General features: G+C 36.5%; 2 protein-coding genes across 4 annotated transcripts in view; one reads left to right on the top strand and one right to left on the bottom strand.

Annotated features, from left to right (window-relative positions):
• The first annotated feature begins 4,426 nt into the window (after window positions 1-4,426).
• On the top strand, window positions 4,427-5,365 carry LOC141127186 (olfactory receptor 11A1-like). Its single transcript, XM_073613423.1, has one exon. It carries the CDS (start codon window positions 4,427-4,429, stop codon window positions 5,363-5,365), a length of 939 nt encoding a protein of 312 aa, XP_073469524.1.
• A 3,119-nt stretch (window positions 5,366-8,484) lies between these two features.
• HTR1D (5-hydroxytryptamine receptor 1D) overlaps window positions 8,485-17,645 on the bottom strand; it is a 100,060-nt gene continuing 90,899 nt past the window's right edge. For all 3 annotated transcript variants that reach the window (XM_073617973.1, XM_073617971.1, XM_073617972.1), the window contains one exon: window positions 8,485-10,446. In XM_073617973.1, coding sequence (XP_073474074.1) covers window positions 8,716-9,846 — 1,131 coding nt within the window. In that variant the 5' untranslated portion in view covers window positions 9,847-10,446 and the 3' untranslated portion in view covers window positions 8,485-8,715. The remainder of the gene's footprint in view (window positions 10,447-17,645) is intronic.

Raw genomic sequence — 17,645 nt, 5'->3', positions numbered from 1 at the left:
GGTCACACAAACGTGTTTCATCACAATGACGTCATCTCCTCCTGATGATGTTGTTGTGATGAAACACAATGGGAGCATTTGTAGAATGTGAATAGTTTTTTATGCTTTTAAGTACACTTTTAAATATATGGTATTACACTATAGAGGATAGCTTGGTTTTTTATCTACACATACATACACAAATGATGGAGTAACAGAGAGACGGATCCATTCATTCATTCCAAAAGCGGACAGTGGGGACAGAACAAGAAAGACTACTGGTTTTGCATATAAAGCACTGATATCATCATGTTCTGGTGAGTGTGGAAACAAAGAATGGGAGCACAGATTGTTTTCACACAGTTCATTGAATATTAAGAAGTTTGGAGCACTGAGCACTTTTTAACACATCACAGGCTTTTTATATTTATGGACTGCACCATATAACAAGTGAGAGGAAACCTCTCCAAAGTGAGAAAAATGCCCATTTACTGGAACAAGTGTTTCCACAGTAAAAATTTCCTTACCCTGGTGACACCCCTAAAGTTTTGATTTCCTTCATTTTTCTTAAGCACAGTCACAGTGGAGAAGTCAAATGAGTGAATCTCCCTATTAAGGACACATGAACAAAACAAAAACCCGAAAGAGATCTATAACTAAAGAAAACAATTTAAGTTGTAAGAATAGAGTGCTGGAACGTGTAGAAGTTTACTAGTGCTTAGAAATAACAATATGTTTTGGCTCTTAGTCAATCAGTGTCCAGAGAATGTTAAAATGTAAAGTGAAATTCACACATGCTGCAGTTATATATGCAATACATATCTAGGTGCAGCACCTTTGCAAAAGTGTCCAAATCTATGTAGCTTTTAGTATATGGTCAGAATTGCATTGTCTAAATAAGCTTTTCCAAATTATGATAATTCTTCATATCATTCTTCACTGTCTAAAGTGAAAACAAGTAGAAGTTAGTAGAAGTTATCAGTAAAAGTACTACTTGGAAGATAGTACTTATCATGGGTGATTTCAATTATTCCAACAGCAGCAGGGACTTGATGTTTCTAGTAAAGGGCGTAGATTTTTATCCAAACCACAAGAAACTTACCTGAAACAAGCAGTAGGCCCAATATTTATAATGTGCAGAACTGGAGAACAAAGGATAACATTTGAGATGGTACTAAATGAAGAATTGGTAAAGAGGGCTAGAAAAATTACTAACTTTAAGAAAGCAAGTGTTAACACAGAAAAGACTGTGAAGGAATACTATTAAATAAAATCAATAAAATCTTCAAAATCTAAACCAAAGAAAAACTTGAAATAAATACTGTAGCAAATATAATACAATATAAAATAAAATGAATAAAGTTAAATATGAATGTTTTATATAATGCTGACAAGAAAAGCATTTAAAGTTTAAGTTTGCATTGAATTGCACTAATACATTGCATTAATGCAATGGTGTACAAAATGAATTAATTTTGGATTCAGTTCTATTTAAACAATTTGCCAATGATCTGGGGGCTGATATAGAAAGCAATGTAGCCATTTTTGCAGATGGCATACAGTTATGTAAAATTACTATAAGTTAGTGAGATTGTGACATTGAAAATTGTTCTTGACAAAATGGCAACATGGACATTTAAATGTCAAATTTAATTTAATTAGAAAATTGAAAATTATGCAAGCCAAGTATTGTGTTACACCCTGTACAATAAATGGTAAACAGATGGGCAAAACAGAGCTAGAAAATGATTTGAGGATACTGGATAACAATAAGCTAATCAGTCCCATTCAACTTCAAATGTCAGTCGCAAAACCTTGCGACTGACATTTGGGAGATAGGAACATGTGATGCTCAATTATTAAATCAAGGTCACACCTAAAAAATGGGTACAATATTATTAAAAAGACATAGGGGTTGATTAACTAAAACTGGAGAGTGCAAACCCTGGTGCAGCTCTGCATAAAAACCAAACAGCTTCCCACATTTTTATCAAAGCTTAACCACTTGCTGACTGCCCATATTTACTCCGGCAGGTCAGCTTTATTGCGCAAAACCATGTACCTGTACGTCATTTCATGCAATAGCCAATGGGGGGCTCGTACGCCTGCTGATTGGACAGAGTGGATGCCAATCAGCGGGTCCGGCGGACCCGATTCCTACTGGCCACCTGTAATCATTCCCGGGAGAGGCGGAATGGCGATCTGCCTTTGTAAACCAGGCAGATCGCCGTTCTGACAGAAGAAGATGGAGATCTTGTGTTCCTGCTAAGTAGGAACACTGATCTTTGTCTTCACCCAGTCAAAGCAGCCCCCACACAGTTAGCAAGCACCAACTAGGCACACAGTTAACCCTTTTGATCACCCCTGATGTTAATCCCTTCCCTGCCAGTGTCATTAGTACAGTAACAGTGCATATTTTTAGTACTTATCACTGTATTAGTGTCACTAGTACCCACAAAAATGTCAAAAGTGTCAGTTAGGTGTCCAATTTGTCCACCTTAATGTCGCAGCCCCACTAAAAATCGATGATCGCTGCCATTATTAGTAAAAAAATAAAAAATAAATAAAAATTCCATAAAAATATCCCATCATTTGTAGACAATATAACTTTTGCGCGAACCAATCAATATACGCTTATTGGGATTTTTTTTACCAAAAATATGTAGCTGAATAAATATAGGCCAAAATTGATGAAGAAATTTGATTTTTTTATTGGATATGTTTTATAGCAGAAAGTTAAAAAAAAAAAATATATATATTTTTTTTAAATTGTCGCTTTTTTTTTGTTTATAGTGCAAACAATAAAAACCGCAGAGGTGATCAAATACCATAAAAAGAAAGCTCTATTTGTGGGGGGAAAAAAAGACATACATTTTATTTGGGTACAGTGTCGCACGACTGCACAATTGTCAGTTAAAGTAACTACATATTTTGGAATAAAGTCATATTTGGATCAACTAAATTAACATATAAATGTGAAGGATACACCTGCCCTGCCTATTCCCTTCTTATTTTCACTGCTTAGGAGCTGCCTGCGATCATGGTCATGTGCTCCCTCATCCCACAATATATAAAAGTATATATAAGTGCTGCACGGCTCTACCTCTAAAGTAATGTGCAAAATCAATATATGAACCATATGCCTTATACTACATGCAAAGCAATACACAATGACCTACGTGTAAATTTCAAATCATTCTCTTATGCTGTGTATACTGTACTCCATAAAGTAAACTAAAACCCTAACATATAAAAACATTCAATGTATGAATGAATAAATAAATAAAATCATTTTAAACATCACTTAGTATGCCTCATAAACATACCAAAAGCAGTCCTCAATTTCACGCTCCAGTAAAAAAATCCCATAGATCCTCTAGTGCTCCCTCATTATTCAATAATTCACAGCAGCTCTCAGAGTATTGCTTATTGCACGCAGTGGGTAGAGCAGAGCAGCACCTTATATATACTTTTATAACTAAATAAACATGTTTAAATCTACCCAAGACTATTAGTGATAGTAATTTTGCCATATACTCAGAAATAGTTTTTTTTTTTTCCTGGAAGTATTCAATGCTTTACTACGGGAAGTGATAATAGCAAAATCAATAATAAGAATTTTAAAAAATGCAGACATTTTTCTTTTATCTAATGTTCCAGAGGTAAAATTTTTATGGCTTTTATAGCAGTATTTTGTTCTAGGTATTTGACCTGATTTTTTTTCTAAAGCCTTTTTTACTAAAACACACGCTTAGATTTTCGGACGACCAAATGTCCATTTTTTGTAGCATGCTAGTCTCATGTCGAAAGTGAAGAGGTTACTCACAATATGAAAATTTTCATATGACAGAATACAACGTCAGAAGTGATGTAATGTGTTGAATAGTTTTGTATGTATTCTTTCATTTCTGAGCATGCGTACTCTTGCTCTTACGATTTTTTTTGTGCAAAAACCGTACTAATGAAATAAAAATCGGACGTTGAGTTCACATCCGACCAAAATTTTATAATCTGTACATCCAGCTTTTGTCTGATGAACAAGCAAAATCAGCTGTCGAAAGCACCGTACTAACTATCCGAAAACCAGCAGACAGCTCATCGTACAAATTTTTCTATCCGATTTTCAGATCGTGTGCATAGGGCTTTTGACTTTTCTTTCTGTGGATCAAAATTGCAAGAGATGAATTTGATCAGCAATAATTATTAATGTTATTTTTAATACAAATGTATCCTGTTTGAAACAATATATTACTAATGAAAGTTCGGACACATCTTTGGGGGAAAGGGTGTTTCTACCCATAAATTATTTGTTAATAATGTCCTTTTTTATTGTCTTTTTGTCAATAATCAATAAACCATGTTTAATTGTATGCACTCTACCCACAGCTGGTATACATATTTTCCAAAATTTTCGAAGAAACACTATATAGACCTACATTGAGACAAAATGCAAGAAATGAACAAGACAATAATTACAGAATTCTTTCTGCTCGGGTTTCAAAATCTGTCAGATTTAAAAATAATGTTTTTCATGTGCCTTTTTTTAGTCCAGTGTGTGACGATAAGTGTTAATATTTTTATTGTCCTGGTAGTAGCATCAGTTCAACATCTGCACACGCCAATGTATTTTTTCCTTTGCCAATTGGCCTCTGCTGAAATGATGTTCACAATAAACATTATTCCCAATCTGCTTCACATAGTCTTGGTAGAAGGTGCCATTATCTCCGTGGTTGGTTGTGTCATTCAGTTCTATATATTCTCTGTTTCAACCAATGCTGAATCCTTCTTTCTTACACTAATGTCATATGACCGATATATGGCAATATGTAACCCACTGCATTATAATTCTTTAATGGGCTTAAACTTTTGCTTCCGGTTAACTGTAATAACATGGATCTTTAGTTTTGCATCAACTCTAATTGTCATTATTCAATTATGTACTCTACAGTTCTGTGGCTCAAATATTATTGATCATTACTACTGCGATTTGGCACCTCTTCTGGAACATTCCTGTTCCGATGTCTCTCTGGTGAAAACACAGATATTTTTATTTTCCATTCCCATTGTTTTATTTCCGTTTATTTTCATTTTTATAACTTACCTTCGTATTGTCATAGCTGTACTTCACATTCCTTCATCTATTGGAAAACAAAAGGCCTTCTCCACATGCAGCTCACATTTGGCTGTTGTCTGTACATATTACCTGGCGTTAATAACCATCTACGTGATTCCTAAAAGTGAACATGCATTAAACCTAAATAAGACTATGTCACTGCTCTACACTGTGGTGACGCCTTTGATGAACCCTATCATCTATACTTTAAGGAATAAAGAAATCAGAAATATTTTTGTAAAATGGATTTTGAAAAAAACTGAATATGCTTAATAATTGTCATCATTATAGGATGTTGACACCCAGGGCGGACTGACCATTGAGCCACTCGGGCACTGCCCGAGGGCCCTGGGCCACTAGGGGGCCCCATCAGGGTTGCCAGCCTCAGTAAAACCAGGGACAGTATGTATAAATCTGTGTTTTTTTTATATCTGTCTGTGTATACTGTGTGTACATGTATGTGTATACTGTGTGATTGTATACTGTGTGTGTATACTGTGTGGCCCCATAATCTCTGCCTGGGGGCCCCATAATCTCCTACTGCCCGGGGGCCCCATAAGTTATCAGTCTGCCCCTGTTGACACCTCCGTGTAAGCCAGTTGAATTTACCCAATCCTGCAACAAAGTCATCTATATTCATATTATAATTTATAGATCATTAGGATGAGTGCAGATGTTGCTACTCATTAATACTTTGCTGATTTCTGTAGTATCTGTGACTTACTATGGTTCCCTACTTACAAAACACAAGCATATTACGCGTAAAATCTGATATCACAGTAAATTAAGTAAATTATGTTGTACAGTGCAAGATAACAGTAACATCAAGAATAGAAGTATTTTGTGAACCTCTTCCAGCCTGCAATCTGTATATTAACCCTTTCGCTGACAGTGATGTAAAACCTACAGCGACACAGAACAGCTTCCAATCGGCCAGCTCAGTAATAGTAGTAGTACACTTTTTTCAAGCATAAAAAATGTTTCTCTATTTTACAGAAAAGGAGAAATGGCAGCTCCTGTTATAAAAATAAGAATTTAAATAAAATGACTCAATGTACTGATTTTTTAAACTTTTGAATGCTTATTGATAGTAACATGTTATATGTTGAATGTTAAAATACTGTAAGACTCTAATACAACACCGTGATCTTCGTTTTTTCACTTGCACAATGGTCATACTACAGCAGTGTTTTCTTAAAAAGAAAAAAAAAACAAATGGAGCAATTAACATAGTGTGCTTTGTATTGACTCTTTAAGTGTGGCAATTTAGTTGACAGTTTTTCATGGTTGCAGGAAGGCAAACAAATGTCACCAATCAAAGGTCACATAAATCCCTCAAACTGGACACTGTACAGGTGCAAGCCTCGAAGCCCATCTTTGTCTTTGTCAACACATACAAGTGAACCGCATACCAATAATGGTCATTGAAACATTTTTCAGGCAGAGGAGATGGCAGCATGTTTGTGTTTGCACTGTGACCCCCTACCCCTTCAACCTCTGCAGCAATGCTGGCAGCACTCATATGTCTATTTCTCAAAGACAACCTCTGGATATGACGCTGAGCATGTGCACTCAACTTCTTTGGTCGATCATGGCGAGGCCTGTTCTGAGTGGAACCTGTCCTGTTAAACCACTGTATGGTCTTGGTCACCGTGCTGCAGCTCAGTTTCAGGGTCTTGGCAATCTTCTTATAGCCTAGTCCATCTTTATGTGGAGCAAAAATTTTTTTTTTCATATCCTCAGAGAGTTCTTTGCCATGAGGTGCCATGTTGAACTTTCAGTGACCAGTATGAGAGAGTGAGAGCGATAACACCAAATTTAACATACCTGCTTCCCATTCACACCTGAGACCTTGTAACACTAATGAATCACATGACACCAGGGAGGGAAATGGCTAATTGGGCCCAATCTGGACATTTTCACTTAGGGGCGCACTCACTTTTGTTGCCAGTGGTTTAGACATAAATGGCTGTGTGTTATTTTGAGGGGACAGCAAATTTACACTGTTATACAAACTGTACACTCACTACTTTACATTGTAGCAAAGTGCCATTTCGTTAGTGTTGTTACATGAAAAGATATAATAAAATATTTACAAAAATGTGAGGGGTGTACTCACTTTTGTGAGATACTATATATATATATATATATATATATATATATATATATATATATATATATATATATATATATATATATATATATATATATAATTTATATTATATATTTATACCGTATGTATTTTTATATAGACAGGTATATGTTTATATTCCTTGGCACATCATACGTTACATCGCTGGAAAATACCCTTGGGTGAGCATGTATGGCCCCTTGCCTTACTGCCCCCAGCTACTTTTTAGCTGACACAAATGTGGCCAGGTGAGTGGGTGGGTGTGTTAAACCAATGGGCAGCTGCTTCCACTCCATGCATGCTGTGGCCCACATTATTATTGCCAATATGGTATGACAATCTTGTAAATTTAACTTGAAACAGCAGCCTGCATTTACATATAGTTAAGTACATTATTTTGAAATGCTTTGATCAATATTATCTATATGTTTAGAATATGTTCTTCCTTTGTTTGAGTCTATGTATGTAATTTCTGGGGGGTTGGCTTTATAATGGATGGTGATTTCACACTTCTGTAACATTTAAGTGTGTTTGTTAGAAAAGTTAGCTGAGGTATACTAACAATTGTATCTCAGTTTGAACAACCTTTGCTTCTTAATATCTTTAATTTCCATGAGTGGCTATTACATCAAGTGTAATATATAGCACAAAATAAATAAGAGTCCATAAAGGCTGGATGAAAGATACTATGAAGAGAATTAACAGTTGGATAAGACTGAATGTAAGATATAATAAAAGCAACTGATTTAAGACATGAAATCCCCAAAACCAAATGGCCTACTTCTTGAGGACAACAACGCATACCTTTAATTATGGATGAATTGTATATTTCACTGGTGCTGTTTTGATTTGATATACAAGTATATAAGAGGCAACACTTTTTTTTTAACACAGGTCTGATAGTAATTAAAAGGATGTGTAGGCATCTCTGGCTTTGGTGTCATATGATGATTATATGGGACGCTATTATAGTAGATCCACCATAGAGTATGGCATATTTAGGGATGCAAAGGGAAGGGAATACTGAGTTGCAATGTGCTGAAGAGATTAAGATAATAATTTTGCAAACTAAAACCACAAATAACAATAAAATTGTAAGGAGCTATGGCTGTTTATGCATGTTATATCAAATAATTTGTACTTTTTAATATACTGGAAAACATGTCATTCATGTTTTGATAGTGACCACCTAGCCACATACATTGAGCACAATATATACAAAACATAATGTTGATTTCTTTGCTTCATAAAAAATAATCGTAAAACATTTTGGTTATAGTGGGTTGCACAAGTAAAACAATACTAAACAATTCCTTAAAATATGTTTTGTTTTTAATAACATTCCTGGCATGGATGTGATGGCTTTTCAGGTCTAAAAACAGTAAAGTTCAATATCATTTTACTGGTCTTTCCTAATATTCATTCCACAAATATTTATGAAGTTAGCAGCATCGCACACTTCTGTATGACAGGGATTACATTCCAGAAAGTTCTAGGAAAGCTTCTTAAGCCTTATAAGTTTTTGAAAAGCTTGTTTAAAATCTTCATTGAAAGCTGTGTATATTACAGGGTTAATAAGAGAGTTAAAATATCCCAGCCAAGTGAACAAGTCAAATAATAATGGATGGAACCAGCAAGCCTCTCTACATATAGGTAAGACCAAAGACACCACAAAGAAAGGCAACCAGCATACAATGAAAGCCCCGAGAATTATTCCAAGAGTTTTTGTGGCTTTTCTTTCTCTGGCTACAGACAGCCTCTTCCTTTCTAGAACACTGTCTGTAAGTTTTATCTTGATATGGTTGATACACACTGGAGATACTCCAGTGTGCGGATGACCTCCATGAGAGTTTACATTAACTGAACAGAAAGAAGACCCAGTTGAGCCAGTGATTAACTGAGCAGTGGTAAATCTCTTTCCATAAATGGATGGCGGTTTAAGAATTCGTGTCCTTGCTGCTACGTATATTCTTCCATATAATATGATCAACAATATTGTAGGTATGTAGAATGCACCACATGTAGAGTATATAGTATAAGAAATCTGATCTGTGTTGATGGAACAATCCAGTTCTTCTTGAGCTTTAGCTTGTCTCCAAAAGAGTGGTGGGATGGAGATGCATATAGATATTACCCACACCACTGAAATCATTGCAACTGCTCTCCCTGCTGTACGATGCTTAGAATATTCCAGCGCATCTGTGATGGCCCAGTATCTGTCTAATGCGATAACACAGAGATGGAGTATGGAAGCTGTACAACAGGTGATATCCGATAACAGCCAAATGTCACATATTACCTGACCAAATGACCACGAGTGATTTACAGTATAGACGATACTTACAGGCATCACTAAAATAGACACCAATAAATCTGTAAATGCTAATGAACCAATCAAATAATTTGCTGGGGTGTGAAGCTTTCGAGTCATATATATAGTAATGATTACAAAAATATTTGAAAGAAGTGTTGCTAGCGTTAATAATGATAAAAGCAGTGACAGTGTGATTTTTATTCCTAATACTGTTGATTCATCCCATTCTGTATCTGTTCCAGACAAATTTACCAGGATCTCTGGCATGATGTCAAGCTGTGGGTCCAGAGTTTGGTTATAAATTTCCATTTTATATAATTTATTGTCGTGAATACCTTCAATTTATTTATGGCAATAGGTTTGATTATTTGCTTTTAGTGCATAGATTTGAGTTTCTGTATATTTTTGATTTAGGTCGATCTTGTATTAATTGGTTGGTTCATTTAAAAAAATAAATACATTCAATTTGTACATTTAGCATTATGTATATTTTCTTGTTAAATTTTTTTATAGCCAACAGTTTCAAGAATATTTTTCACATTTGTGTTAAACAATATTGATCATATATTGATAGTGATAATATTTAATGCTGGTTTATATGATGTAAAATTGTGCAGCTATAATGTTTCACTAAAAATAAACTTTTTTTTACATATCCCAGCATGGTTTCTTATTAATTAAATAGCGGGAATGTGTTATTTTGCACAAATATCAAAGAACTAAACTATAATGTTTCCTCCAAATAAATCTTTGAACTTTCTCATCTGCAAAGGCTAAAGGCCATGGCTTGTGTTGATCTGGGGAGAGTTTAAGATATGATGTTATCACTGGAGTTATACATTTGACAGCCATTAGAATCTTCAAGCACTTCTCAATGCTTCTTAAAGTTCACTATGAAAACGTTGTGTCCTAAAAAAAAGGAAAGAGCAAAATGTTAGATTAATCAAATTATAGGGATAATAAAATGAATATACATTTTAAACAAAATAATAATATTAAATATTGTGAAGAAGGATGATGTCATGAAGGAATGTTCTCTTATTAAGTCTCAAACTAAAAATACTGCACTAGAGGTTTTGTTTTTAGAATCCTGTGTACCGAGAGAAATATTTAAAGTGATATCAAAACCAGGTGCTCTGGGGAATCTGTGTGGGTGTGCTCCCGAGCTGGCCTGTGTACGTCCATCGACACACACATAGCCCTGCTTGACCATGCCTCCTACTCCTTCCTCACAGTATTTGACTGACAGCAGCAGGAGCCTATGGTCCTATTGTATCCTGTAAATCAAGAAAGAGAGGAGAGCGGGACTGCCAGCTGGGGCAGCGCTGGATCATGATGAGAGGTGTCAGGTAAGTGTTTGGGGGGTGAGTAAAAAACTTGATCTCCGCTGGTGGCCCGCAATCATGGCACGGAGAGGCAGAAGGGGGACATGCCTATGTAAACAAAGCATTTTCTTGTTCTGCCTAGCAACATGACAGGGATCTACTGCTCCCAGTGATCGGGAGCAATGATCTCTGTCATGTTCTAGTTAGCTCATCCCCCCTACAGTTAGAACATGCTGAGGGAACACAGTTAACCCCTTGATCGCCCCCTAGTATTTAACCCCTTCCCTGCCAGTGACATTTACACAGTAATCAGTGCATTTTTATAGCACTGATCGCTGTATAAATACCAATGGTCCCAAAATAGTGTCAAAAGTGTCCGATCTGTCCACTGCAATGTCACAGTCACAATAAAAATCACAGATCACCGCCATTACTAATAAAAAAAAATTAATAAAAATGCCATAAATCAATCCCCTATTTTGTAGATGCGATAACTTTTGTGCAAACCAATCAATATATGCTTATTGCGGGTTTTTTTTAACCAAAAATATGTAGAAGAATACATATTGGCCTAAACTGTGGAAGAAATTTTTTTTTTTTTTTAATTTTTTGGGGATATTTATTATAGCAAAAAGTAAAAATATTGCTTTTTTTTCAAAATTGTCACTCTTTTTTTGTTTATGGCGTAGAAAATAAAAAAACGCAGAGGTGATCAAATACCACCAAAAGAAAGCTCTATTTGTGGGAAAAAAGGACATCAATTTTGTTTGGGTACAATGTCGCTCGACAACACAATTGTCAGTTAAAGCAACACAGTGCTGTTTCGCAAAAAAGGGCTTGGTCAGGAAGGGGGTAAATCCTTCCGGGGCTGAAGTGGTTAACCACTTCCGGACTGCCCACCATCATTTTACGCCGGTACTTTGAAGGAGTATGTTGTTGTTATGGCAGCAGCTAGCTGCCATCACCCCGGTATCCTCTTTTTCAGCGGTCAGTCCGGTTTAAGTTAAAAGTGGTCTCTGCGGTGGATTCGCTGTGAGATCACTTTTATCGGCAGCGGGAGATTGTCCCCCCCCTTCCGCAATCCGGTGCCCTCCGCCGCTTACCGGAGCCATCGGCAGTGGCGGAGGCGATCGCATCTGTCCTCTTGCTGGGTATGGAGACGAATGAGGGGAAGATGGCCCACACCCGTCTCCATATCACTGCAGGGCAGAAGCAATGTCAAAAAGTCACTTCCGCCCATAGCTCTTAAAGGGCCATTTTTATTTTCATTTTTTTAAATGACAATTCCTTTTTTTTATTGCATTTTAATGTAAATATGAGATCTGAGGTCTTTTTGACCCCAGATCTCATATTTAAGAGGTCCTGTCATGCTTTTTTCTATTACAAGGGATGTTTACATTCCTTGTAATAGGAATAAAAGTGACACATGTGAGGTATCGCTGCAATTGGTAGACCTCCTCTGTAACTTAAAACATGCAACCTGTAGAATTTTTTAAACGTCGCCTATGGAGATTTTTAAGGGTAAAAGTTTGTCGCCATTCCATGAGCAGGCGCAATTTTGAAGCATGATATGTTGGGTATCAATTTACCTGTCGTAACATTATCTTTCACAATATAAAAAAAATTGGGCTAACTTTACTGTTGTCTTATTTTTTAATTCAAAAAAGTGTATTTTTTCCAAAAAAAGTGCGCTTGTAAGACCGTTGCGCAAATACGGTGTGACAGAAAGTATTGCAATGACTGCCATTTTATTCTCTAGGGTGTTAGAAAAGAAATGCATAAGGTTTGGGGGTTCTAAGTAGTTTTCTAGCAAAAAAAAAATGTTTTTAACTTGTAAACAACAAATCTCAGAAAGAGGCTCGGTCCTTAAGTGGTTAAGGTAAAAAAACACCTAGACGTTAGAACCACTTTAAGCTACATTTTTGTGCTTCTGAACAAGCTTCCACTGTTCTGACTTTACATGCCGCATGTTTGCTCTTGATTAGTATCTCAGAATTAGGCATAATTGAAACTGGGAGTTTTTTATTCCCTGAAGCTTTGGAAAAATTGCAAACATTTTGGCAAAATTTAACTATTGCAGTCAAGAGGAAAGGATGGTTGTCACAAGTGCTATAGGCTTTAAATGGTTTAAGAGGGTTGATAAATCTACATTCAACCACAAGTTCTGGGATTTATAAAAAAAATATTAATCTTGCACCCCACTTGGTGAAATTAGAGGCATATTTTGTCAAACTTTTGGTGAAGTTGGTAAAGAAGTGAGTCAAATCCTCTGTAAATGAGAAGTTTTTTGGACATTTTCCCTTCAAACAAGGATTAAAGGAGGTTTAAACTTTGAGTGGGATTTGACTCACTTTTATGATTAGGATAGTGTTTTTTCCATTTCTTGTTTTTTGTCATCCCACATATGAACTTGCAGTGATTTTTGCCTTTCTTCAATATTGTATATGTTGCCATTTTTAGTTTTTGGACAGTAAAGTAAAACAGTAAAACGGTAATGTAATAATTATTGTATATATCCTTGATGCAGGGATTTTGTCTATATATGTACATACATTTTTTAGCTGTGTTGAATATGGAAGAGGCATTGTTTTCACCATCACCTGTAGTGGTGTGTAGGTTTCCACAGGTGAGAGTCATTTTTCACCTTTATTTTTTATGTATGTATTTATCTCATGGAGGAATGGGTGCAGCAGAAATGGTTTGCTCACCTTTTCAAGTGGGAACAGCTGATTGATATCATCGAACCTCACCACTTTTATCAGTTACACCTGTGCAATCATGTGATTTTTTTTTTAATACGTGTGTATGGTGATTGTGTCCAATACAGTTTTGACAAAGCGCGCATTTAACGTGTGAAACCCATCAACCCTTTTTTCCCCTGCCAATATGCCTTGTGCCAGTTTTTATTGATGATTTTTTTGAATAAAGAAGCTTTTTTTTTGTAACTCAAGTTTATTGAGGATTTTACATAGGTAAAAGGTTACAAAGCAAACATTGAATAACATACAGGTATACAGGTAGTGATCAAGTCATTACATCAATGGAGGGTCTACCTAGGGTTGGGAGTTAGCTAAGTGGAAGTTCATCCATGGGGGAATAAAGAAGCTTTTATCTGCATTATATGGGCGTGCAGCTGTCCAATCTTCTTTCTTCACATGTACGCTGCAGCAATGACAGGGCTTGCACCCCATGCATAGCTGGACTGCAGGCACCATCATTGCTGGTTCACCTGGAGCAGCAGGATTGTTTTTACCCCCCAAATACTTACATGAACCTAATCTCAATCCAGAGCTGTGACTAAGTGCAGCAGTGCTACTCTCTCTCTGCCGCTGTCAATCAAATCCACTGATGAGGATGCGGGCACAGAGCTGAGCTGCACTGTGTGTGTGTCAATGGACAAACAGAGCACAGCTCAGCTTTAAGCCCCCACATGTGCCACCATGGGAAGCAGCTTCCTTTGGTGGCACTCAAAGAAGAGCAGAAACCATGAACACCAGCAATGGGACCCAAGAAGAGGAGGACTGGGGCTGCTCTGTGCAAAACCATTAGACAGAGCAGGTAAGTATGACTTGTTTGTTATTCAAAAAAATAACTTTACAATCACTTTAAGGCTGCAGTGGCATCTGCAGGTGAAAGTACAGGCTATAAATGAACCAAAGCATGTGATTATTAGGACACTATGCCCCTTTGAGGAGGAAACAGATTACTATTCACTCTGCATGGGGTATTGTGCAGGGAAATGTCTACTCTTCAGGTTCAGGCAGGGAGATGTTATGCTAAATTAACATTGAATTTGCACAAAGGACATTCTCAACTCCATCAGTAAATTAACACTGATGAATGTATTGTTCAAGTAGTTTATATGAGAATGGGAAAAATGAGACAACATAAAATCAGTAGACACCCTTAAAATAAATATAGACATTTAAACAAAGCTTGTAATACAGTATGCCTGTGTTTTGGAGGTTATATACACATCACTGCTTGAGGAATAAAGTTTATACAATGTTTAGTGAAAGCTAACAAAAGCAATAGCCTGTGTTAAACATTTATGCATTGAAGTGGTAAATATCTAAAATAAGGATTTGCTGTACTAAGTTTAATATAATGAAAGCCAAAATAGTCCTGAAATACAAATCAGTCATGCAAAAAATCCATATGCTATGATTCCAACTTGAAATTGGCAGTTACTGTATATTATGATAGATAGTCCTTTCCTAACTAATCAGAAAAAAGAATATAGGAAGTTAGTGCATGAAGCTTCTGGAATATCAAGGGTAACCTGTACTGGGAGAAAACAAGGAATGCCATTGGTGTCTACTGAAAATGCTTGTGATTTACCAACTTCACCAAAAGTTTGACAAAATATGCCTCTAATTTCACCAAGTGGAGCTGCAAGATTAATATTTTTTTTTGCGGTGATTTTTGCCTTTCTTCCATATTATATATGTTGCCTTTTGAGTTTTTGGACAGTAAAGTAAAACGGTAATGTAATAATTATTGTATATATCCTTGATGCAGGGATTTTTTTCTATATTAGACATGTGCAATCAGTTTCGTAATGAATCGAAATTCGGCCGAAGTTTGCATCTTTCGGACATTAGGATGCATCTGAATAAAAAAATAACCAATATCAACTAATATGAAAGAAATTATAGCGAATATAACAAATGGATTCAACATGATTCCGTAATTTGTTAACCTCCCTGGCGGTATGATTATTTCAGATTTTTGCATCTCAAAGCCATACAATTGTTTTGCATAAAAATTTGGCGTTTTATATTGTAGGCCTGTAATTCTTAGCAATAACACACTTAAATCTGTCCACCAAGAGTCTAGTAGATATCCTGGGTATGATGAAGTTTGAAACACAAAATCATAAATTATAATATAATAAACAAATATAAATAATTATAAAAAATAATAATATAATAATAATAGAATAAATATCCCCACGATTCACTATCGCTCAATTCTGCAAGTGTTCTAATTTATTATCGCTGTTTTCTAGCTGGTCTAAAACCACTTTTGATGTAAAGGGACACATTTTGGTTGCCATGGACAATCTCCAGTTTCCAGGCAGGAAGAACAGTATACATCATATAAAACTGCATGCAGGGCACTGGACAAAGCACTGGGGACAAAAGGGACGTGAAATGATTTCATACAGTAATGTAATTTGTAAGATTACAGTGTTCTGTATGTGTTATGAATTTTCACTTTTTTTTAATTTGCCGCCAGGCTCCGCCCCATGCGTCGTGACGCTCGCAGGGAATGAAGCCCAGCACACAGGACATCGTTGCGGAGGACACAGCCCGCAGACACAGCGGGGGGGACATCGCAGGATCCTGGGGACAAGGTAAGTACACTGCACCAGGATCCTGAGATGTAATCCCGTGCGTGGCTCGGGGTTACCGCTAATGGTGCTGAAATTTAACCCTAAGCCACACTCGGGAAAACCACCAGGGAGGCTAAAGGTCTAATGAAGCAAAAGGTCAACTCAAAGTAAATCTTACAGTCCAATCAGCTGATTAACTTTGTGCTGGAGGTTGGATTACTGGCAAAGTGCATTCCTGAGAACTGAGTGTGAAGGGTGTTGTATTGTATTTGGGCAGAGGAGAAGAGATATTGTCATTGTGTGTGTTAATAGATTCAATAAACAAACGACTTTCCAAACTACGAATCATTATCACAAATATATATACATACATAAATATCGAATTTCAATTAATACGAAAGAAATTATAGTGGATATAACGAATGAATTCGACATGATTCGAGATTCAGTATAACGAATATCGACATTCTACAGAAATAACGAATTATCCAAAAATGAATTAACGTAACATAACAAATATAACAGAACGAAATTATGTATTTTACGAATGACAACGAACCGAAACTAAACAAAATTTTCCATTGTGCACAAGTCTATATATGTACATACATTTTTTAGCTGTGTTGAATATGGAAGAGGCATTGTTTTCACCATCACCTGTAGTGGTGTGTAGGTTTCCACAGGTGAGATTCAGAGTCATTTTTCACCTTTATTTTTTATTTATGTATTTATCTCATGGAGGAATGGGTGCACCAGAAATGTTTTGCTCTCCTTTTCAAGTGGGAACAGCTGATTGATATAATTGGACCTCACCACTTCATCAGTTACACCTGTGCAATCATGTGATATTTTGTATATATGTGTGTATGGTGATTGTATCCAATACGGTTTTGGCAAAGCACATATTAAACATGTGAAACGCGTCAACCTTTTTACCCCTGCCAATATGCCTTGTGCCTGTTTTTATTGATGATTTTTTTGAATAAAGAAGCTTTTATGCAGCCGTCCAATCTTCTTTCTTAATAACTATTTGGGGGGGGGGGGCTTGTCTAACAATAGAAGGTTTCTAACCTTAATTCAGAGACTGCACTCAGCCTGAGTGCTTTAGTGCAGCTCGTCTCTGTCACAGCATCCTCGTCACTGGGCCGCCCCCCTAATCCATGAACCCGGCCCCTAATCTACATGCAGGGCACCGGACACATGGATTTCAATGTTTTTTTTCTTTTTGAAACACATGATTAGAGCCTGGGGCTCTAATTGGCTTCAAAAGGGGTGGGCTCAGGGTGCAGAGCACTGCGTCCTGAGCCCACCCAGTTGTGTGACAATAGCAAATTAATATTTGCTATTGTCTTCCTGATTCTCCTTCTTAGGACTCCCGGACAATCTGGTCCCAGGACCCACTTTGGAGGAGAAGCAACGCCAGTACATTGTATGATAGAGATGGC

The sequence above is a fragment of the Aquarana catesbeiana genome, linkage group LG02 (assembly GCF_042186555.1).
Source record: "Aquarana catesbeiana isolate 2022-GZ linkage group LG02, ASM4218655v1, whole genome shotgun sequence".
NCBI lineage: Eukaryota > Metazoa > Chordata > Amphibia > Anura > Ranidae > Aquarana > Aquarana catesbeiana.
This window is presented reverse-complemented; position numbering and strand designations above follow the sequence as displayed.

Coding starts and splice junctions, on each gene's coding strand:
- LOC141127186 (XM_073613423.1), top strand. CDS start 4,427: ATGCAAGAAATGAACAAGACAATAATTACAGAATTCTTTCTGCTCGGG.